Source organism: Eulemur rufifrons, chromosome 7 (assembly GCF_041146395.1).
Source record: "Eulemur rufifrons isolate Redbay chromosome 7, OSU_ERuf_1, whole genome shotgun sequence".
Taxonomy (NCBI): Eukaryota; Metazoa; Chordata; class Mammalia; order Primates; family Lemuridae; genus Eulemur; species Eulemur rufifrons.
The window spans coordinates 196,154,606-196,180,199 of record NC_090989.1 but is presented as its reverse complement, the minus strand read 5'-3'; the positions used below and the strand labels follow the sequence as shown (position 1 = coordinate 196,180,199).

The window sequence follows — 25,594 nt, the reverse complement described above, 5'->3', positions numbered from 1 at the left end:
AAAAACATACTATAATATATACAGAGAACAAAGAAGAAAATGACAGCAAATTTCTTGTTCAAAAAAAAAAAAAAGCAACTAAGAAGACAGTGAAACAACACCTTTAAAATGCTGAAAGGAGGGGGGTAGGGGAGTGGAAAAGCCAATCCAACCTAGAATTTTATACCCAGCAAAAATACTTTCAAATACAGAGGTAAAATAATGACTTTCAGACATTCAAAAGCTGAAAGAGTTTAGCACCAGCAAACCTGCACTATAAAAATGTTAAAGGAAGTCCTTCTAGAGAAGGAAGTAACAAATAAAAATACAGATCTACACAGAAAAAATTTAAAAACTGGAAATACATAGCTAAATATATAGGACTTTTCCTTATTACTTAAATCTCTTTAAGGAATAATGGACTATTTAAACAAAAGTAATACTAATGCTGTATGGGTATATAACACATGTTAAAGTAAAATACCTAATAATAATAACACAAAGGCCAGAGAAATAAATGGAAGTACTTACTATAATATTCTTATATGTGAAACAGTTTATCACTTGATAGTTGGCTTTTATAATTAAAGATGTATAGTATGAGCCCTAAAACAACCAAAAAATAATAAAATAAAATAGCATATAAACCAATACAGAAAATAAAACTGAATCATGAAAAATATTCAATTAACCCAATGATGGCAAAAAAAAGAAAATAAGAACAAAAACAGGCCGGGCGCGGTGGCTCACGCCTGTAATCCTAGCACTCTGGGAGGCCGAGGTGGGCGGATCGTTTGAGCTCAGAAGTTCGAGACCAGCCTGAGCAAGAGCGAGACCCCATCTCTACTAAAAATAGAAAGAAATTATATGGACAGCTAAAAATATATATAGAAGAAAAATTAGCCGGGCATGGTGGTGCATGCCTGTAGTCCCAGCTACTCGGGAGGCTGAGACAGGAGGATCGCTTGAGCTCAGGAGTTTGAGGTTGCTGTGAGCTAGGCTAACGCCACGGCACTCACTCTAGCCTGGGCAACAGAGTGAGACTCTGTCTCAAAAAAAAAAAAAAAAAAGAACAAAAACAGAATAAAAAAACTAAATAAGAAAATAAGGACTTAAATAAAACAATATCATTAATCACATTAAATGTAAATAATTTAAATATCCCAACTAAAAGGCAATAACCATGAGGCAGGTTAAAAAACAAGACCCAACAACATGCTGCCTAATAGATACAAATAGGTTAAGAATAAAAGGAAAAGGAGCTCACACTGTGAACTGAAAAAGGATCTATTAGGAAGAAAAAATCTTAAAAACTACAGAAAAAGACACATTATATGCAGAGAATGAAGAAGTGGCAACCCTAGTCAGAAGAAAGCTGGAGTGGCTATATAACTATCAGACATAGATTTCACAACAAAGAATATTACCAGGGATTAAAAAAAAGATTATTTCAAAATGATATAAAGGTCAATTCATCAAGAAGACATGACCAAACTAAACATTCATACATTTAGTAACAGAACTTGAATATACATGAGGCAAATACAAACAGAAGTAAAGAGAAATACACAAATTCACAATTACACTTAAAAGTTCAAATTCCCATCTCTCAATAATTGATAGAACAAGTAGTGAGAAAACCAGTAAAGGTATAAAAAAAACTGAACAACCAAATTAATTTAACTCATATTTATAGAACATTTTGCCAAATACAGTGGAACACAAAAAATTGCTAAGAAAAACTAAAGACTTAACAAAGTAAAGACAGATACTGGTGCCAGGCATGGCAGCACACACCTGTAGTTCCAGCTATTGGGGAGGCTGAGATGGGAGGATCACTTGAGCCTAGGAGTTTGAGGTCAGCCTGGGAAACATAGCGAGATCCCATCTCTTAAAAAAAATCCATCATAACAATTCTAAAAAGAGGTACTGGGTTCACAAGCCCAAAGAGTCAGTAAGGCAAGATGTCAAGTCTCCACAAATTAATCTAAAGATATAATACCAACCAAAACCCCAACAGAATTTTTTGGTAGAAACTGTCATGCTGATTCTAAAATGCATATAGAAATGCAAACAACCTAGATTGGACAAAACAACTTTGACAAACAAGAGGACTAACACTACCTGATTTCATGATTTATTATAATGCTACAGTAATCAAGACAGTAGGGTGTTACTATCAAGACACAATTAGATTAATGGAACAGAACAGCATCCAGATATAAACCCAAACATGGACCACCTCATTTCTGACAAAGATATCAAGACTGAAAAAAGGAAAAGAAGAATCTTTGCAACGAATTCTGCTAGAACTGGATGTCTACATGCAAAAAGAAAATCAATCCAGACCTCATACCATATACAAAATGACTCAAAATGAATCATAAATCTAAATGCAAACCAAAATGATAAAAGTTCTAGGACAAAATATAAAAGAAAAACATTTGTGACTTTGATACAACACTAAAAGCACAATCCATGGGTGAACAAATTGATAAACTGAACTTTGTCAAAATCAAAATTTTCTGCTCTTTGAAACACACTGTTAAGAGAAGAAAAAATCAAGTCACAGATGGAAAGAAAATATTTACAAAACACATATCTGATAAAGGACTTATATCTATAGTACCGAATACTAAGAAAACTCAAGAACTCAAAATTAAAACAAATAGCCCAATGAAAAAGCAAGCAAAAGATTTGAATAGATATGTCACCAAAGAAGAAATGCAGATGGCAAGTAACTACAAGAAAAGATGCTCAACAACATTACACATTAGGGAAACAACCTAGCAAATTACAACCATAATGACATAACACACACCTAAAATCAAAAAGACTGACCATACCAAGCACTGATGACGATGTTAAAAAAACATGGAACTTTTTTTAACTACTTAAACTCATGACAACATGGATGAATATCAAAATAATTATGCTCAGTGAAAGAATCCAGGCAAAGACTGAATGAAATATGACAACATACTTACTTACATAAAATTCTAGAAAATGAAAATTAATCTATAGTGACAAAAAGCAGTTCAGTGGCTGCATGAAAAAACTTTTAAGAGTGATAGGTATGTTCATTACCATGACTGTGGTTGTGGTTTCACAGGTGCACATATGTCAAAACCTATCAAATTGTATGCTAAAATATGTAAGGTCTAGTATACATCAACGATAACTTAGTACTGTTAAAAACAATACAAAAGAAGAAAAATTACAGCAAACAACTATTAGGTAACCACAACTACAGTAATAAAGTGTTAGTCCTCACAATGTGCCAGGTAATACTATGGGCACTTTATGTATATTATCCTACCTGGTCAATTCTCACAACAACCCTTGGTATAGACATTATTGTTATCTTCCTCTTACACAAGAAGAAACTGAGACATGCAATGAAGAAATAATTTGACTAAGGAAATACAGTTTAGTGATGGGGGCGGGATTCAAGTCCAGGAGTCCAGGGTGCATAGCACGAGCTACTGCCCAACTCCACAGGTAGACATGGCTAGTCATCAGACATTCATTCAGTCATGTTACTTCTGAGCTAGGGTGTTCATTTTTATAAGTGGAAGAAATACAATGTTAATTCTATTATTCCAAATGAGAATTCTTGTTATCATCAGACTCGACGTGTAGGTTGTCAGACGCAATTCTCGGGAGCACACACTGAAACATCCTTGGGTGGTAAGTCTCCACAGTTCACACCCTGTGTTTTCACACTACAGGCACTAGAGATGCAAAACAGCAGTCACCAAAATGGATGATTTGTAAAAAGTGAATTCAGTTTTATTTTTAAATGATGAGGGAAATGAACTGCCACTCTTCCTAATTTACAGGCAGAACTAATTTACCTTCCTTGATTAACTTTCCATACTCTAATGATTCTGAGACAAGGTTAGGTCTTTGAACATCTGTTTTCTACACTGCTTCAAGTGATTCTGGAGACCATTTATTTAACTTGATACATAAATACTATACAATATTAAAATGCAAACAAGGCTACCTTCATTACAGCTGAACAATAAGAAAGTAACATGCTGCTCACAAAATGAATTAATATAGTTTTTTAAAATATCAAGTTACTAGTGATTAAAAAACAAGAAAAAATAAAACTGAGAGCATCAATCTGACGTTCTAAGGAAGAAGCTAAAGTACTTATAATCAAAATTCCCAATTAATTAGATTTCATGACTTCAATAATTTCTATCTTCTCCAGGAGCAGTAATTCACACATTCAATATAAACTGAGTACCTACGGGCGTTGGGCTAGGTCCTTGGTCTTATACTCTAGGGAACGAGAGATACAGTCTGACTTCATGAAGCTTCAAAAATTATATAGTTTTATATTTATGATCTATCTTAAGCCAATTTTTACATAAATTGTGAAGATTAAGTTGAGGTTCTTTTTCACTATTTTTTTGCATATGGATGTCCCATTTTTCCAACACTGTATTTGCTCCATTGAACTGTCCGTACACCTTTGTCAGTATCAACTGGCCATATTTGTGTGAATCTATTTCTTGATTCTGCTGTGCTCCACCAATCAGCATGTCTATATTTTCAACAGTGACACAGTAGGTCTGCAGGCAATGAATTCTTAGTTTTCCTTAATCTGAGAATGTCCTTATTTCACCTTCATTACTAAAGGATAATTTTCTCTGGATGTAACATTTCAGGTTAACAGTTCTTTTCTTTAAGCACATTAGAAAGGTTGTTCCACTCATTTCTGGATTCCATGGTTTCTGATGAGAAACTTCTTGGAGCATTTTTGTAAAGGTGCTTTAAAATCTTTGTCAGATAATTCCAACATCTTTGTCACATTGGTTGGTACCTGTTTATCATCTTTTCTCACGCAAATTAAGATTTTCCTGCTTCTTCACATGCTGGGTGATTTTGGCCTGGACATTTTTGTTTTAACATTCAATCGACTTGGTTGTATTCAGGCTACACATTCCAACTAGCCTTTTGTGGATAGTGGTTTCCGCGTTAATTATGTTTTCGAGATATTTGGCCTGTCTTGGACCTGGGCAGTTGCCCTTCTCGGTTCAGTCCTCACAAGCGTGTGATCTGCTGTTGCACATCAGAGGCTCACGCATGGCTCAGCAGTGAGCACAGCAGTTCATCAGCAACTGCATGGAGAAGCTTTCCTGAGTCCTTTCTAGTTCCCTGGGTTGCCTGCTTTTCGGTCCTCTGGCCAGGACACAGGGGCTATATTCTCCTTGCTGTCTTGGAATTCCAATAGCTGTGTCAGTGCCCAAGGACAAATGGTAGAAGGACAGAGAAAAGAAATGCAATGAGGATTTGCTACACCCTCCTGAGACCACAGCTCTTATGATTAAAGAAGGTTGTCCTCCCTTAGAATTTCTGGGTCCTGGCTGCCACTACTAACACTAGGAGGGAATCTGTTTCCGAATTTCTCCAGCCTGAAGTAGAAAGATTCTCCTGGACTTCTCCCTCTCAGAACCAAGGCCCATGTCTGTGTTTCAGGATGCTTTCAGACCAGGCCAGTAGATGCCAGGAAAAAAGATGAATCCCACATTTTTTTTCAGCCCAGACTGTTCCTCTAAAATTCCACATTTGTACAATAAACTATCTACTTGATTAATATTGTACTTGGATATTTAATGATCATTTTCAACCAAACATGTCCAAAACAATATTCTTGATTGTCACTTCCCAACCTGCTCTTTTCATAGCTTTCCACATCTCAGTAGAAAGTAACTTATCTTTCCAGTCACTCCAGCCAGAATCCTTGGAGTCCTTCTTTACATCTGTTTCTTTACACTCCCCATACAGTCTGTGAAGAGATTCTCCATCTTTAAAAGATACGCAGAGTCTAACCACATCCCACTGCCCCCACCACACTCCACTCCAGCTCAGCAAAAGGCTCCTAGCAGAAAAGGCAGCCATCCTGCTTCTGACCTGGCCCTCCTATGGTCTGCTCTTAGCACAGTGATCACAATGCACCTCCAAATAACTAACAGCATGTCCACGTCTCTGCTGATAAACCTGTTGTGAGTCCCCTTCTCATTCAGGATAAAAGCTAAAGTCCTCACAGTGGTTATTAATACCTCTATGACTGCTTCTTTGACAGTGTCTGCTATCACTCTCCTCCTCCTCCCCTCTGCTACGGTTGCAGTGATAGGGTGGATGTCCCAAATATACTCCCATCTAAGCCCTTATACTGGGTGTTACCTTGTCTGAAATGCTCTTCCTCATATCCGTATGATTAATTTCAACTCATTTAAGTCTCTACTTCAATGTTATGCTCTCAGTGAGGCTTGCTCTGACCTCCCCGTCCTGCAAACCCCACCCCTTCTCAGACTCTATCCCCTATTTCTTTTTCTATAGTACTTTCCATTTCTGCCATAACACACAACTTACCATTTGCCATGTCTACTGTTCCTATGCTAGAATGTAGCTGCTTGGTGGCAGGGATCTTGCCTTGCTTGTCCCCAGTGTCTACAACCAGCAGATGACTCAACAAATGCTCACTAAGGCAGGTGAACCAACATGCCTGGAACATGGTTTATGAGCAAGGGGAGTGCCAGCAGGAGCTGGTGTCAGAGGTGTAGCCAGGGACCCACCCTGTACACCTTGTCAACTGAGATCTATTATTTCTTCCTTCATGATGGCTAGTGGAACACACACTATTTTCTCTGAAGCCATGATTTCCAGTTTTAAATTGCCTTATTCCTGTTTGATTACAACAACTTTATTATAAAGGGCAGTTATGATACTTGTACACATATTTAATCTCACCCATCAGATTTTACATGGTCAGTTCCAAAGGAGCATTGCTGAGGGCTACATATATGTGTTTCCTCCACAGCAACTAACACCACAGCCTGCACACAGTGCGAAGTTGACAAGTAACTCCCCAAACCCTAATTAAACATAAAGAACTGGTCACTGAATTACATTTTAATGTATAAAAACAGACTTTGTAGTGTGTGCATGTGTATATGTGAGGTATGTTAATAAATACATTAGACTTCAGAGAGCTGAATGAGTGTTAGCTTTTAAGGAAGTCACCTTAAGGAGCAATACACTAAACCCAACAAGGCTGTTCATTGTTCACAATATTGGCAAAATGTTTGACATCAGATAAGCCTCTTTTAAAAATAAATCAGTCTTATTTTTGTTATACTTTTCTTCTTCCTGAGATAGTATGACCTTACTAATCAGATGTGGCACATAAAGATCTTTTGCTATTTATGAATCACATTCACCCTCACAGGATAAAGATGGGTCACTGCTGAGGATATTCAAAACAATAAGCTCAGATTCTGATGGAAATTCTGTGAGTATTTCAACAAAGGTTGTAAACAAAGCTTTCCAAAATGACTACTGTGTTTAGGACAACATACGCTCACAGGATTTAAAAATCCACCCTTACTTCATAGACGCATCTTAAAACAGAGTTCCTGGAAAACATGCCAAAAGACTGCCTTATTGCTAAGCACAGCGTACAATTATGTACAGTGATGCTTCCAAATCCCTCACCCTGGGGAAGGGAAAACAAGACAGCACTGGAGGCACAAGCACTCACGCGCTCTCTCTCTCTCTCTCTCTCTCACACACACACACACACATACACACACACACACACACACACACAATTTGAGGAATGGCCAAAGTCAACAGAAATTACTAAAGATTCTTTTCCTACAAAGTTTCTAACAGAATGCTAAAAAGTATACCCACTGCTAGATACCACTTTAACCAAGTGATCAAAGTTATCATCACCCAAAGTGGGAGAACCTAACATTAATCGCCACATAATGAAATGCAAAATGAAATATATAGCACTGCCCACTTAGTATTCTTGGCAAAAATTTTTAACCTACACCTAACCATGAAGAAATACTAAGTGAAATCTAGAATATGCAAATCTCAGTGAGATAATTTGCCTGCATTCTTTTAAAAAGTTAGTGTTTGGTTGGGGGGACTGGGGACATGTTGGTTAAAGGACACAAAATTTCAGTTACACAGGAGGAGTAAGTTCAAGAGATCTACTGTACACCATGGTGACCACAGGCAATAATAATACATTATGTACTTAAAAATTGCTAAGAGAATAGATTCTAAGTGTTCTCATCAAAAAAAAAATAAGGATGTGAGGCAACACACGTTATCTGGCTTAATTTAATCATTCCGCAATGTGTGTCTATATTAAAACATCACATATACAATTGTTACTCTCAATTAAAAAAAGAAAAACTGAATAATGTAAAAAACTGGTAAATAAGTATCATATTTCAAGTCAAAGAAAAGTTACCATCGCCAGTAATGAGACACACGCACATCATGCAACCCCAATGGCATGCCCTGAACGGAACTTCTGTGGCATCCCTGTCAAAAATACAGAATTCTAACTTACTCAAGAGAAAGCATCAGACAAACCCAAACTGAGAGACATTGTATAAAACTATAGGCCAGCACTCCACTCTTCGAAACTGTCAAGGTCACTAAAGACAAATACACACTGAGAAACTCTCCAGGTCACAGGAAGCTCAAGAGCCACAGCAACTCAGTGCACCGGGGGTCCTGAACTGGATCCCGGACCAGAGAAAGGGCACTTGCGAGGAAAGTGGCAGCATTTGAACAAGGTCTACAGAATAGTTAGTAACGTCTCTCTGTTAACTGTATGATAACTGTGCTGCAGTAAGTTAAAGAAGAGGTTAATATTTGAGAAAGTTGGGTAAAGGGTAGATGGGAATGCTTCACACTATTTTTGCAACTATTTTTTACGTCTGAAGTTATTTCAACATGAAAAGTTAAATAAAGACCACTGACAAAACAAAATTAGTGTTATAACAAAAGAAAAAACATGGGGTACTCTTCTAGATTTGAAAAAAAAAACCCTAACCAGGATGCAGAATTCAAACACAAAAACAAAACAAAACAAACAGCTATAGAAAACTAGAGAAATCTCAATATGGATTATATATTAAATGATACTACTTAATAAATTAATGTTAATGTTCTTAGGTGTGATAATAACGTTGGTTACATAAGAGATCATTCTTATTCTTAGAAAATGCATGCCTGCCGAAATATTTAAAAGTTCACCTTGTGAACAATGCAACTTATTTTGAAATGGTTCTGAGAGAGGATTTGGGGAGTGGAGTGAGAAAGAAAGGAGGAGGGATAGAGCATGTGAAGGGCATAAAGATGTGTGTTTCATTGTGTTTCAAATTTCCTAAAGTTTGAATATTTCCCCAAAAAGCTGGGAGGAATAAAAAGAATCAACAGAGCAGTGCAAATACCAGGCATCCTGGCCACAGTAGCGTATACCCAAGCAAGAAGGCTCAATAATGGTTACCTTAGTTATAGTAAAGTTTCTTGACACAGACCCCAAAACCTCCAGTAGAAGAGGCAAGAAGAAAAACCAGGAATAAGGGAATCTGCCACTATTTTCTGTATAAATTTAAAGAAATTTCCTAAATTGTCTAATGTCTTAATTCTCTGAATTTGTTGTATTTTGTTCTCATAAATGTGTTAAAGGGTGGTACTGATTTAGGAAATTATTTCTAAAAGAGAATTTTATTTATAATATTTGCATATTCCATCAGTTGGGAAAAAAAGATAGAAAATTTAAATGTTTTCTTAAAGGTGAGAGTACTGGAGAACAAACTAGGGCTACATATTCCACAAAAATCCCAAATAAAATTTAGAATATTATAGGAATGTTCAGGGGTAACAATTTTAATTATTTTCAAGTCAGCTAGTACTTAAATCAATGACATTATATTTTGTATTTTATATTTGTAATCAAATTATAAACAATATAAGTACTGATTTATATATTTGACAGTCAATTATATTCCATCTTTCAATTACATTTGATATAATTATTAAATACTATTTAAGAAAGTTCAATTTTGTTTTAATATGTTTCTACATTCCTTCATATATTTCTTTTTATTAAACTATGTACTTTTAATAGTCGCTTGATACTAAACATCCTTTCTAAAACAACTGAAATTGAGACTATGAATTTAAAGACTGCATGACAGCAGTGGCCCATTAATGCTCATGTGCACTAGGACTATTACTGGCTCTTCAAAATAATCATTTCATAATGGAACTTTTAACAACATTTATAAAGCATACCTTTAAAATAAACATATTCCTGTTCCGGCTCAAGTTAAAAAAAAAAAAAAAGAAAAAAAGAAAGAAAACTAAGTGCTATTTTTTGATAAATGTTTCCCTGTAAACTGCTATCACAAAAGGCCGTAAGTGATGATATCACAGCCAGTAGCATTGTGTTAACTCTTTTGTCTTTATCAAGTATACAGTTAATTCAAATAGGGCGGTACAGTTTCATTTGGATTAACTTTCAAACGCTGCCCAGTATGGAACTACAGACCTGGAACAACTCATTATTTGTCAGACTAACAACACACACATTTCCTAGATTAGCTGCAATTCATGTATTTTACCCAAACATAATTTACTTCCTCTATAATATTAAAAAGGAAAATGAAGCACTTCTCATTTCCCCCATATTCTCCCCATACGTGCATGCTCTCCACTTCTTTTCTATCCATCTTCTGGCTGCCAGCAGCTGCTCCCATCCAAGAGGAGGAAGAGCCAGGCCGCTGGCAGTGCAAAGGCCCCCTGGCGTGGCCAGGTCTTCCCCGGAGATGACACCCTCGGCTGCTCACATGAGCATGTCTCACAAAAAGCAAGTGAAGTATCTTCTTTTAGCCCAAAGAGATCCACAGAGAGGGAAAAAAAAAATTAAGTGTAATCTACTGTGTCTATTATATAGAAAGTGCTTCGTAACGGTTAACTGAAACGTTTATAGCAAAAGGGAAGATATCTCAGAAATCATTTTAGGTATGGCAAAACTCACCAATTTATAAACAGACATTTTTAAAATTCACATGAGGATCATCCATGAGAAAGAGAAAAGAAAGAGGAAAAAAGGATATGGCAAAAATACCTATGACTAAAAAAATCTGTGGGTAGATCAGAAGAGGATTTACTACATAAAAATTTCAGAATAGCTCCTTTAGGTAATACATATAAAAGCTTATTTGAAACAAACCTCTCTGCTATTTCAAAAAACAGGCTTTATGCAGGGTGCTTTAAGAAATATAATACTAATGTAAAAGTGAACAAAAATTCTCTGTATACCTGTTTTTATCTAAATGTGAATATGTAGCCTCATATGTAATCAGATTAATTTTCATTAAAATATTCAATGCTATATAACATGTTATGACCTATAAACTTTAAAGCTTCACAATGGCCGGGCATGGTGGCTCACGCCTGTAATCCTAGCAACTTTGGGAGGCTGAGGGAGCAGCATCACTTGAGGCCAGGAGTTTGAGACTAACCTGAGCAACATAGCAAGACTCCCCTCTCTACAAAATACAGAAAAAGTAGCTGGGCATGGTTGCACGCACCTGTAGTCCTAGCTACTCAAGCCCCAGCAACAAAGAGAGATCTTGTCTCAAAAAAAAAAAGCTTCATAGCATTAAAAGAAGAACCAAAATATACTCTTTTCAACCAGATCTACAAAAAGTGGGTTCTAATTAATGCATCCACTATTGAAGAGGATCCTAAAGAACCTAAATATATTGGGGGAAAAATTCTAATTTCTAGACCTCATATGGCATGGTGCAGTGACTTCATGAGAAGATGGAGGAAGTTAAAACTATCATCCTCATTTCTTTAGTACAATCAATCTTTTTTCACCTAATCAAACCAAACAGTACTCTCATAGGACCATTTTACCTTCTGATGGTTGTAATACAAAACATTTCATATCCAAGACACAGTAAATATCCAAATTACCAAGTTCCTCTTGCTCCCACCCCTAATCTCTGCCACTTACTAACCCCCACCCCCACCCCAAATTACTTAAACATCATTGTATTAGTTGCTGTGACAATTACCGCAAACCTGGTGGCTGTCAACAACAGAAATTTATTCTCTCACAGTTTTGGCAGTCAGAAGTCCAAAATCAAAGTATCTGCAGAGTCGGTTCCTTCAAGAGGCTGGGGGCAAATCCATTCCATTCCTCTCTCCACTGGCTTCTGGGGGCTGCCCGCAACCCTTCGCACTCCTTGGCTTGCAGATGCATCACTCCACTGTTTCTGTCTTCACACTGCCTTTTGCCTTCTCCTCTTCTGTGTCTTCTCTTTTTTATAAGGACCCTTGGCATTGGATTTAAGGCATTCAAAAATAATCCAGGAGATGTCATCTCAAGATCCTTAATTACAAATGCAAAGCCCTTTTTTCCAAATAAGGTCACATTCACAGGTTCCAGGTTGGCATGTCTTTGGGGGACAAAGGGGTGGCACCATTCAACTCACTATAGCCATTATCTTTCTAGGATTAGGTACATCCTAACTACCAAAAAATGCTTACTTCTTTAAAAATTTCAGAAACATGTAATGTCATCCTTTTTCTAAAGTTTATTTTATTTCACATATTAGTTACCTTATAATTCTTTTCAAGTGGATCCATTTCCTTATAAATCCTCCATCTCTTGTTTTCATTAGTCACAGTGAAAAAGGTAGGCATGATAGAACAGGTAGTTATTAAACGCTTTTGGCCTACAAGAATAGCATTTTCATCGATTACCAAAATAGAAAACTTAATCAGTCTTTGATCTGGGCAGTCTTCAATTTCACTGTAACCTATGTTTTAATTTCTACCTGTATACGCTAATTAGAATAAATACTCTTATAATCACAAGGTTAAACATACAATTTTACCTATTCACACACAAACATGTCTGCTGTATTCAACATCGACTTTAATTTTTAGTTACTATTATTTCATTCATACATTAATAAGTTTCATTTATCATACATAAAAGGTACAAAAGTTTACCATATATGTATATCCTTAAATGAAATCTATTTTTTGAAAGAATGACTTCAAAAAATGACAATATCTCCAAATTCTCTAAATCAAAAGGGCAAAAACTTCAGATTTATTGGATGATGCAAGATTTCATTATTAATATTGGAAAGGTGCTTTCTTAAATGGCTCTTCAAATAGAAGCAGTTTACCTATCTTTTTCATAGGAACAGAAGCAGCAACACCTCTTCAGCTCCCAATTCAGGCTACCTGCTAACCCCAGCAAGATGGCACGAAGCCTGGGAAACCCTCTCTCCTCCTCCACTCAGGATTTGACTCTGCATGAAGCCCTTGGTGAGGCCACACACATTTAAATGTAAACATAACAGTTTCAAAATATCTGTGTAATCTTTTAAGAAAATAGATCCAAACAGTGATAACAATGTGACTAGCACAATAATTTAAAACTTAAGAACCACTGCCTTCACCATTTATCTGAGCTAAGGCATACCTGGTTTTATTGGGCTTTACTTTACTGTGCTCCACAGATACCAGGTTTCTGCAAATTGAAGGTTTGTGGTAACCCTGCATCCAGTAAATCTATCGGTGCCATTTTTCCAACAGCATGTGCTCACTTTGCATCTCTGTATCACATTTTGGTAATTCTCATACTATTTCAAATGTTTTCATTATTATTAGATTTGTTACGGTGATCAGGGATTTTTGACATTGCTATTGTAATTGTTTTGAGGCATCACAAACCCCTTCCATAGGACAGCAAGCTTAATGTTGTGTATGTCCTGACTGCTCCACCCACCGGCCATTTCCCCATCTCTCTCCCTCTCCTCCCTATTCCCAGAGACACATGATACCGAAATTAGACTAATTAATAACACTACAATGGCTTCTACATGTTCAAATGAAAGGAAGAATCACACCTCTTTCACCAGAAATCAAAAGCTGGAAATGATTAAGCTTAGTGAGGAAGGCATGTGGAAAGCCACATGTCAGGAAGGCCATGATAGGCCAAAAGCTGGGCCTTGCACCAGTTGGCCAAGTTGTGAATGCAAAGGAAAAGTACTTAAGGGAAATTGAAAGTGCTACTCCAGTGAACACATGAACAATAAGAAAGCGAAACGAACAGCCTTATCCCTGATACAGAGAAAGTTTTAGTGGTGAGAACAGCAGATCAGCCTAGCCACAACATTTCCTTAAGGCAACGCCTAATCCAGAGCAAGACCCTAACTCTCTTTAATTCTAAAGTTAGAAGACACAGAGGTGAGGAAGCTGTAGAAAAAAAGTTGGAAACTAGCAGAGGTTGGTTCATGAGGTTTAAGGAAAGAAGCCGTCTCCGTAACATAAAAGTGCAAGGTGAAGCAGCAGGTGCTGACGGAGAAGCTGCAGCAAGTGATCCAGAAGGTCTAGCTGAGATCATTGATGACGGTGACTACACTAAACAACAGATTTTCAATGTAGACAAAACAGCCTTATATTGAAAGAAGATGCCATCCAGGACTTTCATAGCTAGAGAAGAGAAGTCAATGCCCGGCTTCAAAGAACAGGCCGACTCTACTGTTAAGGACTAATGCAGCTGGTGACTCCTTTACCATTCCAAAAATCCCAGGGCCCTTGAAAACTATGCTAAATCAACTCTGCCTGTGCTCTGTAAATGGAACAATAAAGCCTAGATGGCAGCACATCTCTTTACAGCATGGTTTACTGAATACTTTAAGTCGACTGTTGAGACCTACTGCTCAGAAGATTCCTTACAAAATATTACTGCTCATTGGCAATGCGCACCTAGTCTCCCAAGAGCTCTGATGGAAAGGAACAAAGAGATTTAGTGTTTTCATGCCTGCTGACAACATCCATTCTATAGCCCAAAGATCAAGGTGTAATTTCTACTTTCAAGTCTTATTTAAGAAATACATTTTATAAGGCTATACCTGCCAAAGATAGTGATTTCTCTGATGTATCTGAGCAAAGTAAATTGAAAACCTTCTGGAAAGGATTCACCATTCTAGATGCCATTAAGAACATTTGTGATTCATGGGAGGAGGTCAAAATATCAACCTTAAAAGGAGTTTGGAGGAAGTTAATCCTCACAACCACGGATGACTTTGAGGAGTTCAAGACTTCAGTGGAAAAAGTAACTGCAGATGTGGTGGACATAGCAAGAGAACTAGAGTTAGAAGTGCCCAAAGATAAGACTGAATTACTGCCATTTCATGATCAAACTTGAACAGATGAGGATTTGCTTCTTATGGATGAGCAAAGAAAGTGGTTTCTTGAGACAGAATCTAGTCCTGATGACGATGCTGTGAACGTTTTTGAAATGACAAAAAGGAGTCAGAATATCATATAAACTTAGCTGATAAAGCAGCTGTAAGATTTGGGAGAACTGATTCCAATTTTGAAATAAGTTCTACTGTGCTATCAAACAGCATCACAAGCCACAAAGAAATCTCTTGGGAGAGAAAGAGATGCAGTGAACTTCATTGTTCTTATTTGAAGAAACTGCCGTGACCAACCCAACTTTCAGCTACTACCACCACCCTTCCCAGTCAGCAGCCATCAACACCGGGGCAAGACCCACCGCAAACAGAAAGACTGTGACTCCCCAAAGGCTCAGATGCTTGATCGTTAGCATTTTTTAGCAATCAAATATTTTTACATTAAGGTATCTGCAGTATATTTTTAGACATAATGCTACTGCATACTTAATAGACTACGAAGTGTAACTTTTACATGTGCCGGGAAACAAAAAAATCTGTGCGAATGGCTTTATTGCAACGTTTGCTTCACAGCGGTGGTCTGGAACCCAGCTGGCATGTCTCTGAGGTAGGCCTGTATGTTGATTAGGGACCCTGCCAGAGGAGCAAACAGTACAGCATTTGGCTCTTTACCTAAAATGCTGCTTTTCTAATTAATGTGTTTTTGCCTTATGCCCTGTTTCTAAGAACAAATCAAGGGTACTGAGAGAAGAACAGTGAACAACTCATACCTCCACCAGGAATAATTGCCAACTTTGTTTCAACCAGGCCCATTTTTGCAGAGGAAGCTAAAATGAAAGAAAGATAATTTAGTACCATCCATATCGTCACACTCAAATGTGACTACTTGAAAAGTTAAGAAGATACAATGAAAGTATTGTTTATTAATTAAATTGGTGGCACAAATTTTTAAAAATTCACTTCAAAAGGCATTCAGTTATGGAAATAAATACTCAAAATAACACATATTAGGAGAGTCACACAACATTTTTTGTTAAAGATTGCTTGGCAGTGAATTGATTTTTGATGCAGAAAGACCAGAGCTGAAATTACATTATTAGACCTGATATTGCCAAGTCCTAGTTGAAGAATTAGATCCCATTAATTGTTCTGGATCAGGAGAGAGGCTGTGTCTGACAAGTAGGAATTCTTTAGCTGCCTTAGTATAGTCCCCCAGACCAAACAGCTTAATATATCATATTAGATATGGCAACTTTTCAAGACCAAGTCTCTAGTTACTTTCTGACAAATGGTTTTACTGTTCTGAGCTGGATGGGGTTCCTCTTTTCATTTTGTTTTCATAGCTACTTTAAAATATCTTAATCATTTCTTTATTTGCATAGCCAAATGTACTTAAACTGCTTTTTATATCCTAATTCTCAGATTCTGCATTCTTTTAGAAATGGATTATATATACCTTAGCTTTTCAATTTAAAACCCAGTGATTTTATCACAAGAAAACAGGGACTTGAAATAAAGTGAAAAGGAGGAAAAAGTATACCTAGACTGGCAACTCCAAATCCCAAGAAACTGTCACATAAAATTATCAAAAACTGAATTATGTTGACTCAACTTTTAATATGCGGTCACATTGGAAGTGACAGTGGGAACCGAGGGAAGAACAGTGACATTTCTGTCTATGATGCCCACGTCTCAGTCTGGACAGCGAGGACACTGGCAGAGCCAAGACTATGAAGCACAGTGTCCACAACAATACATGGCAGTTCCAGCCTGAGCAAGAGTGAGACCCCGTCTCTACATAAAAGAGAAAAATTAGCCGGGCATGGTGGCGCATGCCTGTAGTCCCACCTACTGGGGAAGCTCAGGCAGGAGGATCACTTGAGCCCCAGTTTGAGGATCACTTTGAGGTTGCTGTGAGCTGTCATGATGCCACAGCACTCTAGCCTGGGTGACAGAGCGAGACTCGGTCTCAAACAAAAACAATTCATGGCAGAGCAGCACACACTGCTCCAGTGAAATAGTGAGGGCTGCGATGCCAGGCAGCCTGGGCTCATGGTCCAGCCCAGTCACTTCTCCGGGGCTGTTGCTTCGCCTTCTCTGTGCCAGCCTCCTCCCGCACCTGAAGCACCCACTGGTGGACTGTGAGGGAGACGCAGTGACTGAGCACCTGTCAAGTGCAGAAGGGCCCTTGGCACCAGCCAGCAGGCAGTGAGTGCACAGCCACCTCGCGCTGTCCTCAGAGACCACTGAGAAAGAAAGTGAACTTCAAAAAGATTGAGCTAGTATCACTGTGCCCAACAGTGATTAGCCTCTCCGAAGCACATCAATAGATAAATTCACTCAATCTACACAACCATTCCCTTTAAAGAGGAAGAAACGTGCCTAAAAAGGGCAGGACCTATGGTTCAAACTCAGTTCTGTCTGACTCAAATCCTGGCAAGAAACACTGAAAGACTGCTTTTGTAAGTGAGAATTTTAAATACACTATTAAGCCCAATGGGTGACTTTTAAAAAAAATGTTCCACTAAACAAGAGGAAGCAGAATAAAATATTTGCAATTATCTGAAGAATAAACACAAACTTCATTCTTAAAAAATTATGTTTTTAACAGGATTAATTCTCACCTGCTACTCGTATGTCACATGCTAAAGCCAGTTCGAGACCACCGCCTAAGGCCAGTCCGTCTATTGCTGCAATCGTTGGCACTGGAAGATTAGCTGAAATGCAAAGAAAAATGTTACGCTTCTTCAACAAGATCATTGCCTCACTGTGGGATTCACTGTAAATTTTTTTCTATGAATACATTTTTTAAATGGGCATCATCATATACAGACTTTTGTACCCCTTTTGCCTTTAACAAAATATAAGCATTTCCATCATTCTTTAAAACATTATATAATGATTGTATAGTGTTCCATCACATAAGTCGCCGTATCTTTAAACCTTTCCATATTATTTAAATACTTTCATAAACATTTTTTGTTAAATTAATGGAATCATAGTCCTATGACTTCTTAATCTTAGGGCCTAAAGTTTTCGACAAGATGTTTGGTTCATACAGATTTCAAATTGAAATGACCAATGTATAATTGTGAAAATTATGATCCTTTACTTCAGTGCTCAGAATGAAAGAGTCTCATTCAAAGGAGTGACATCTGCTCAGATAAGAAAGAGAAAGCACTTGCTGTGGCGTCGCCCGCAAGCTCCGTTGCTCAGCAGCGCGGCGAGAATGGGAGCGGCAGCCCAGCGGGCTCTAGCGCTTCAGAGGCCAGGCGCTCTAGGAACCCGCTCGGCTGGGCAGGGGTCCACCAGTCACAGAACTCAAAACTATTAATAGACTTTCCTGAGTCTAGAAACAGAGTATTAGTATGACTTTTGTAAATTATACAGATTTCATTTTTATAACTAGTTCAAAAAGTAACTGGTTATGTTAGTTATTCTGTGAAGCAGAACCCTTTCTATTAATTTCATTTTTGACTGTGGGAATGTGAAGCTAGGCTGGCCAACCTTAATATAGAAACAAAATGTGGATTTTAAAAACGAACATCCCCCAAACTCTCTCTCTTCCATAGGTATTCTGATATGTGAAATGTCAAAAAGAGAGGCTCACTCCTTGACCCATTTTAAAATATACAAATTTGCTGAAGTACACTAAGCCTTACTTATTCACACGCACTGGAATTCATCAGATTTATTCTGAGATCAAGCCTGAAAAGGCTGGCAGGAGCACATACATGCAACTGCCACCCGAGGCAGGAGCACGCCTGGAAGAACCAGGGTAGACAGGGCTGGCTTGGGGCCATATTTCACTATTTGTACCTGTTGAACAGTTAGGGGGAGGTAGGGACTTCAAAAGACAGGACAAATTTAAAATGTGCTTTCCAGAACTCTTTGCAAAGAAAATAACAGACAGCTATGTCAGCTTTTACTGTTGGTAAGTGAGAGTAATATACAAACAATATCTAGTAAATTTATCTGGAAAAAAAAAGAAAAGAAAAATCAATAAAGTAATACAATGACAAGTTAATCTGAGTGGTTCCCAAGGTCATCTCAAGCTACAAGTAAAATGTAACAACTTTGTTATCCTCTCTCCACCCATCTTTCTTCCTAAGAACTTGGCTAGAGAGATTATTTCCAGACTCTCTCAATCCAGACCTCTCCAATCTCAAGTGTCTCCCACAGACACCTCTCCTCAGGCCTCGCCAAGGCCCTCCAGCTCAGGCTGTACAGAGCAGCTTTTGGGAGGAATAGAGAAAGTCCACAGTGCCAGGACCACTCACCTCCAGCCCACCAAGACTATTCCTGCTCCAGGTACCAGCAACATCAGTGTTGTCCCACAGCCAGTGGCCGACATTCAGTCCCCATTATATGTCTTGTCCCTGAAGATCAGAGACATTCACCCTAGACACTCCCTCCCACAAATCCACTCAATTCCAAGGTTAAACTGATCACCAACAGCTTGCTGGGTCCCTCACCTTTCCTGCCTTTCCATCTGCCTCTGGTAATTTCTCAGCCTTTTTCCTCTCTCAGTACAAGCTCTACCCAGGAGGTCTCATTCCCATCTACAAATTTTACTAAATATAATACCAATGATGTTCAAATCTCTACTTCAAACCCAAATTTCTCTCCAAACTATGTCTGTATGGCCACCAGCTTATCAGACATATCCACTTCATGCTTTGCCACGCCCAAACCCATGTCTTTTCAACCCTCCTTCTGCAACAGATTCCATTTCAGTCAGTAGCACCTCCACTCACCGAGTCCCAGATGTTCTCCTTTCAGATGCCCTTATATCCAATCATCTTCTAAGTCCTGACAGCCCACAAATCTCCAAGCTCCCACCCCTTTTCCACTGCCAAAGTTCTGGGTCTCAGCATTTCTCACCAGCAAGAAGTCCCCAGTCGATCTTCACCTGCAATTTGAAGCCTTCTGATGCATCTTCCACACTTCCTATAGGGCAATCTTTCTAAAATGCAAACACAGTTATGCTAGTTCCATATTTAAAACTTACTCCACCTTCAGGATAAAAACAGAACAAACCTTAAGCATGCCACGGGAGGCTCCTGGAACTAAGTTCTGCCCACCTATCTTGTCTTTCATCCAACCTCAGAAAGACACTCTGTTCCAGCCCCAAACTATTTAAAGCCTCCAAGAAGTCATTCCCATTCAAGATTCTATGTGTACACAAGCTGCAGCTCCACCTGGAATGCCACGCTGGCCCCTATTTGTCTTCCATGGCTCAAATATCCCTTCCTTTATGCTTCCGTGGCACTCCGTACACATTTCCTATCGGAGCTGTCACTATCACACTGCTCATCTGAAACAAACACTAGCAGCACATCAGTGCTGCTTAATAACATCCTTTGACCACTCTGGGACAAATCTCAAGGGTTTCGCTGCTTCTTCCCCCTCTATCACATTAAACCTGACATTTTGCCTACTTTTATTATTAATCTCTTTTGTTTGATACTTTAAAGAAATAAAATAAACAAATGCAGTCCTATAGAACTACAGGGAAGAATTAGAGTTCTAAGCTGGAGAGAGCAGCGGCAGAGAAAGAGGGGGTGTGTTCCCTCTCTCTGCTGTATGAGTGCTGAAGGCATTCACCAAGTAGCTGCTAGAGGCTGTGACTTTATGAAATATATATTTGGTCTTCATCCTCGTTTCCAGACATACAGCCCCTAAAACCTTTGGAATCTCCAGAGTGATACGAGTATCTTTAGCATGCTAATAAGATGACTGGTGGCTGGGGGACCCTAGAGAGCTTCAAGATGGGGGCTGGTCTCCAGGAAGACCAAGGCAGGATTAGCGGGTTTAGATTTCCATCCCCATCCCCAACCTGCTGGGAGTGGACAGGGACAGAGGGTTAAGCCGACCATCAACAGCCAATGATTTAATCAATTGTGAGTACTTAATGAGGCCTCCACAAAAATCTAATAGGCCAGGGTTTGGATGGGCTTCTGGGTACCGAACACAAGGAGATGCCCGGAGGGTGGCCCAGAAAGGACATGGACGCTCCATGCCCTTCCCCTGCACCTCACTCTGTGCATCTCTTCATCTGCTGTTCGTTTGTATCCTTTGCAATATCCTTTATAATAAATGGGTGAATGTAAGTATTTCCCTGAGTTCTGTGAATGCTCTAGCAAATTAACTGAAACCAAGGAGAAGGTTGTGGAAAGCACTGATATGCAGCCAGTCAGAAGTATAGGTGACAACCTACTACTTAGAACCGGGATCTGAAATGTGGGCACCCTCGGGGGACTAAGCCCTCGACCTGTGGGATCTGACGCCATCTCCAGTAGGAATTAGAGGACACGCAGCTGATGTCCACTAGACAATCCACTACAGAACCACTTGCTTGTTGTGTGGGGGAAAAAGCCCACACACATCTGGCCACAGAAGAGTTCTGTGTTGTATTGTTGTGTATGAAATTAAAACACAAAATATTTTTCCTATCTCTTTATAAGCCGACTCCTCAAGAAAGAGCAGCAACAAAAGTGAGTTTCAATGGCCTCCAAAACCATACACAGGCCAAAAACATCTGTACTGCTGAGGCCAAAACTGAGCTCCAGTTTCAGAAAATCTACCCATAGTAAGCAGGTGTCATCTCATATTTCTTAGATTTTTCCCTAGAAATGGAAACAAACTGATGTGATACATAGGGAAAGAGAAATCTTTCTTTACATCAAATTGTGCACTGAAAATGAAGGCTCACCGAAAGTAAGCTCACCGTAAACTGTGACAATAATAACCCACACCCGCACGGACCTGATGCACGACAGAAAGACAGAGACTGTAGTCCTTGGTCCTCCACAGGTTCTCGCACAAAGGGAAGCACAGCCTCAGAGTCTGAGGCTTTGCCCTGCATTTTTATTAGTTGATATTCTCAAATAAACATCACACTTCGTCAATAGAGAGCTAAAATGCATTATTTCTTTAGAAGCATGTCATTGAAATAAAAAGATCTAATGCATAAAAAGCACTTAAATGAAACTGATCAGTGAGCATACGCCCCTTGTGAGAGTTGCTATAAGAAACAAACTTACTGTGTTCATAAACTAAGAGGGGGAGGGCACAGGTTGAGTGGAAAGGTGTCAGGCGCCACGTGAGTCGTGCGTGGCGTTTGCACAGGTGAGGCAACGGCGGAGTGAGCAGCGGGAATGTACTGAGGCGGGGCGGGTGGGGCCAAAAGGAGTCAGCTCATGCTCAGGTTTTCATGATTCTGAATGCAGACAACGTAATGTTTTCCCCTATATGTTTATATTTTTTGGAATAAAAATTATTTTTAAATTTGATAGTGAAGAATTTGAGAAATTAAGTTTCTCAAGGAGATAAAAATTTTGTGCCCCCTTGAGAAATTTTAAAATTCCAGGGCTTGCTTTGCTTTGTAAAGGCCTGTGCCCCAAGGTTACTATAAAGGAGCCAGACAGCCTGGGTCCAAGAGATGCACCAGAGGGGAGGGCTGGGGGCCTGCAGATGGGAGACGGGAGTTCCAAGAGCAAGATGACTCAGGCGCCATAGGCTTTATAACTTACAAGAAATATATAAGACAAAAATGACAAAAACTTGGGGGTCCTTATACAAAAAGAACAAGGAAAACAGGATACTAACATTCTCAAATTATCAAACAGGTTAACTACTTGGTACTTCCAAACACTAATTAATTAAATTAGCATTGTAGAAAGCTGTCATAAATATTTTCTCACTAAAGAATTAAGTAGAACAGCTTAATTAGTATTCAATAGGTAGGTAATTAAATATTAGCCTCTTTATATATTATAAATTCTAAAGCTATACATAATCCTAATTTCCCCTGAAAGATGTTTGTCTCAGTAAACTTCTTTTAGGAAAACATTCATCATCTCAAAGCGCATGCTAGTTTCATAGTTACCTGATATGCTTGGGTCTGTTTTTGTTTGTTACATCTAGTATTTCTTCTACGTGGAAACACTTAATCACAGAAGAACCTCAATGAAACACACCTTTGGAAAGGCAAGTTATCAGTGTCACAGAGACGAAGGACCGTGGACAGGGCAGCCATGCGCGAGCGCAGACCAGCGTAGCAGGACTGCAAGTCCAGCGCAACGGCTACTCCCACAGCAACAGGAAGAAACTGTGACTCAGTGTGTTATGCAACCAACAGGATCAGATACTATTTTGAGTTTTGTACCAGGAAATGAGCCAGGTGTGACAAAGAAGATAATAATCCTTTGAAATGCTCCTAAAAATATAATTACAGCAAACAATTAAACAGTTTGCTATTTTAAGAGGGAGGAAAGAACAGCTGTAAGGAAAGCTTCTGGCTCAGTTCAGTGGTTTGCAGGGCCCAGGGGAATCACAGGGCTATGAATGTGCAGAAAATGCCAGCATCTACTTTCAGCTCTCAAATAAATACGGCATATAATGTAAGTTATTTGTACCCTTTTAGAAAAATATAAACAATTTATTAAGGAAAAAATGCTGGTGTCAAACATGATTTTTTAAATTTGGTTTTGCTTGGAAAATAATGTTCCTATGCAAAACAGAGAAGTCAAGTATGTAAACAGAAAGAAAGGCCCCATGTAGTATGCTGGAAGTCTGAATGTTGAAATCTTTCAAGAAGAACAGAAAAAAAATCAAAGTTAACTGAAAATTACAATAAATTCCTAATTATCAGCTAAAATTTCACATAACATTACTATGTTCTCCCATTTCTGTCACTGGGTTTTAAAGAAACCACAAAAACAAAACAAGCCCTGAGCAAAGCCGGCAGCCTTGGCAGCCTCAGCTCTCCCGCCAGCGCTGGAAAGAGCCAGCCTGGGGCCAGCACACACAGCAGTGACCAGGGCTGGGGCCTGCAGGTGTAAGACAGGGTTCCCAGAGCAAGAGCCTCAGGCACCACAGGCCTTAAACAGAGCATGTATCCAACACCTCAATTCCAACGCTAAGTTAAAATCCAAATAAAATGTAGAAACTCTACAACTCGTGATGAAAAACTAATAGTTGAATAGCAGCAATATTCCTTACAGAAGGTGTTACTGTATCAAGAACAACTTGCTGAAAGCTAGCATTCCCTCCCACATGCATTTTTACGCGGGTATTTTTGGGCCGTATCAATTCATACAGCAAAGAAAAATAAACATTTTTACTAGGGATAAAAGAAGAAAAAAACGACCTACCTTTCTATATACACATGTATGGATCTAGCAAGTATTATAAAGTTTTTCCTACGTGTGGCCACTGTCCTAGGAACCTTACAAATACTACTTGAACTTCCTGTCAGCCTTATGTTATAAGAACTGTCACGATCTTCATTTCCCACGTGCGGAATACTGAGGCAGAGAGGAGTTGCTGTTACTCGCCTGGAACTGCCACAACTTGAGTACAGGCGGTCTGGTTGCAGGGCCTGGCTCTTAACCATCACTGCCTAGCACTGATTCTCACAGCCCAGACCCAGGGTCCCTGAGGAAGGACTCAACATTGTAAGCCATCCTCTCATCCTTCCCCTAAGGGAAGGTGTCTGGAAAAAGGGAAATGCCAAGGCTCCACAGGGAGTGTGACAGCACACTGGCTTTGCCCTCCACTAATGCCTGGGGACCTGGAGCAACACCAGGGTTCACTGGGTCCAACTGGGGGAACCTCGGGAACTGGATGCAAAGCACTGTGAACTGAAATAAAATCTTAAGGCTCCCCCGCCACAGGCTGACTGAATGGACCCGCTCTTGGCCAAGCGGCTAACCCAAAACTAAACTGCCTGCCATGAGGAGGGAGGTGAGACGTGCCTCATCATGCCCCCCTCCCTTGGAGACATCCTTTGTAGCCCACTAACAGGCCTAAGGGTATGCAAGACACACCTGCAATTTACACAAAGAATACAAGTCGGGTAGCTCATCTCTGATAAACAGCCCCCTATCTTTAAAACTTTGAAAGCCTTTAGACAAACCTTCATGTCTTTAACCAATTACAAGTCAAAGAATATTTAAACCCACCTATAACCTGTAAGCCCCCCCACCTTCGAGATGGCCCACCTGTCACATATTATGACTTTACCTGTAACCCCTGTCTCCCTGAAACGTATAAAACCAAACTGTAACCCAACCTCAACTAGTCCACTTGCTCAAGGCTTCTTGGGCACGGCTCTGGGTCATAGTCCTCAAATTTGGCTCAGAATAAATCTCTTTAACATTATTTTACAGAGTTTGGGATTTTTTCCATTAAGAGCACCAGTCAGTTGTCTGTCATCAAGTTCTGACTTGAGAACCTGGGAACCCCCAAACCCACGGTGTGGCAGTGCCCCCAGCACATGACTGTACAGACTACTAAAGTAAGAAGGGTCAACCCAGAACATCTCTTTGCTACCAAAACTCCAAGTCAAATAAAGCCTCTCTGGAGGACACACAGAGATGAGAGGCCGGCAGGGTTACGTCCCCACACATTCCCACTCAGCAACCTTATCTGGAAGGTTACATTTATTAATGGAACTGAGTAATGACTTCCACTGTTACACCTGTAAAAAACAAACAAACAAACAAACAAAAAAACTCTTGGCACTGTTAAGTGCTGCTTAACAT

General features: G+C 39.2%; 1 protein-coding gene across 5 annotated transcripts in view; it reads right to left on the bottom strand.

The window, feature by feature from the left end:
• AUH (AU RNA binding methylglutaconyl-CoA hydratase) overlaps positions 1 to 25,594 on the bottom strand; it is a 157,638-nt gene that overhangs the window by 59,125 nt on the left and 72,919 nt on the right. For 4 of the 5 annotated variants that reach the window (XM_069473987.1, XM_069473989.1, XM_069473990.1 and 1 more), the window contains 2 exons: positions 17,669 to 17,761; positions 15,815 to 15,871 (listed from right to left, as the gene is read on the bottom strand). In XM_069473987.1, the coding sequence (XP_069330088.1) occupies positions 15,815 to 15,871; positions 17,669 to 17,761 (150 nt within the window). Of the gene's footprint in view, positions 1 to 11,795; positions 12,159 to 12,444; positions 12,561 to 15,814; positions 15,872 to 17,668; positions 17,762 to 25,594 lie in introns of those variants that run through there. The other variant, XM_069473991.1, reaches the window with a different exon arrangement.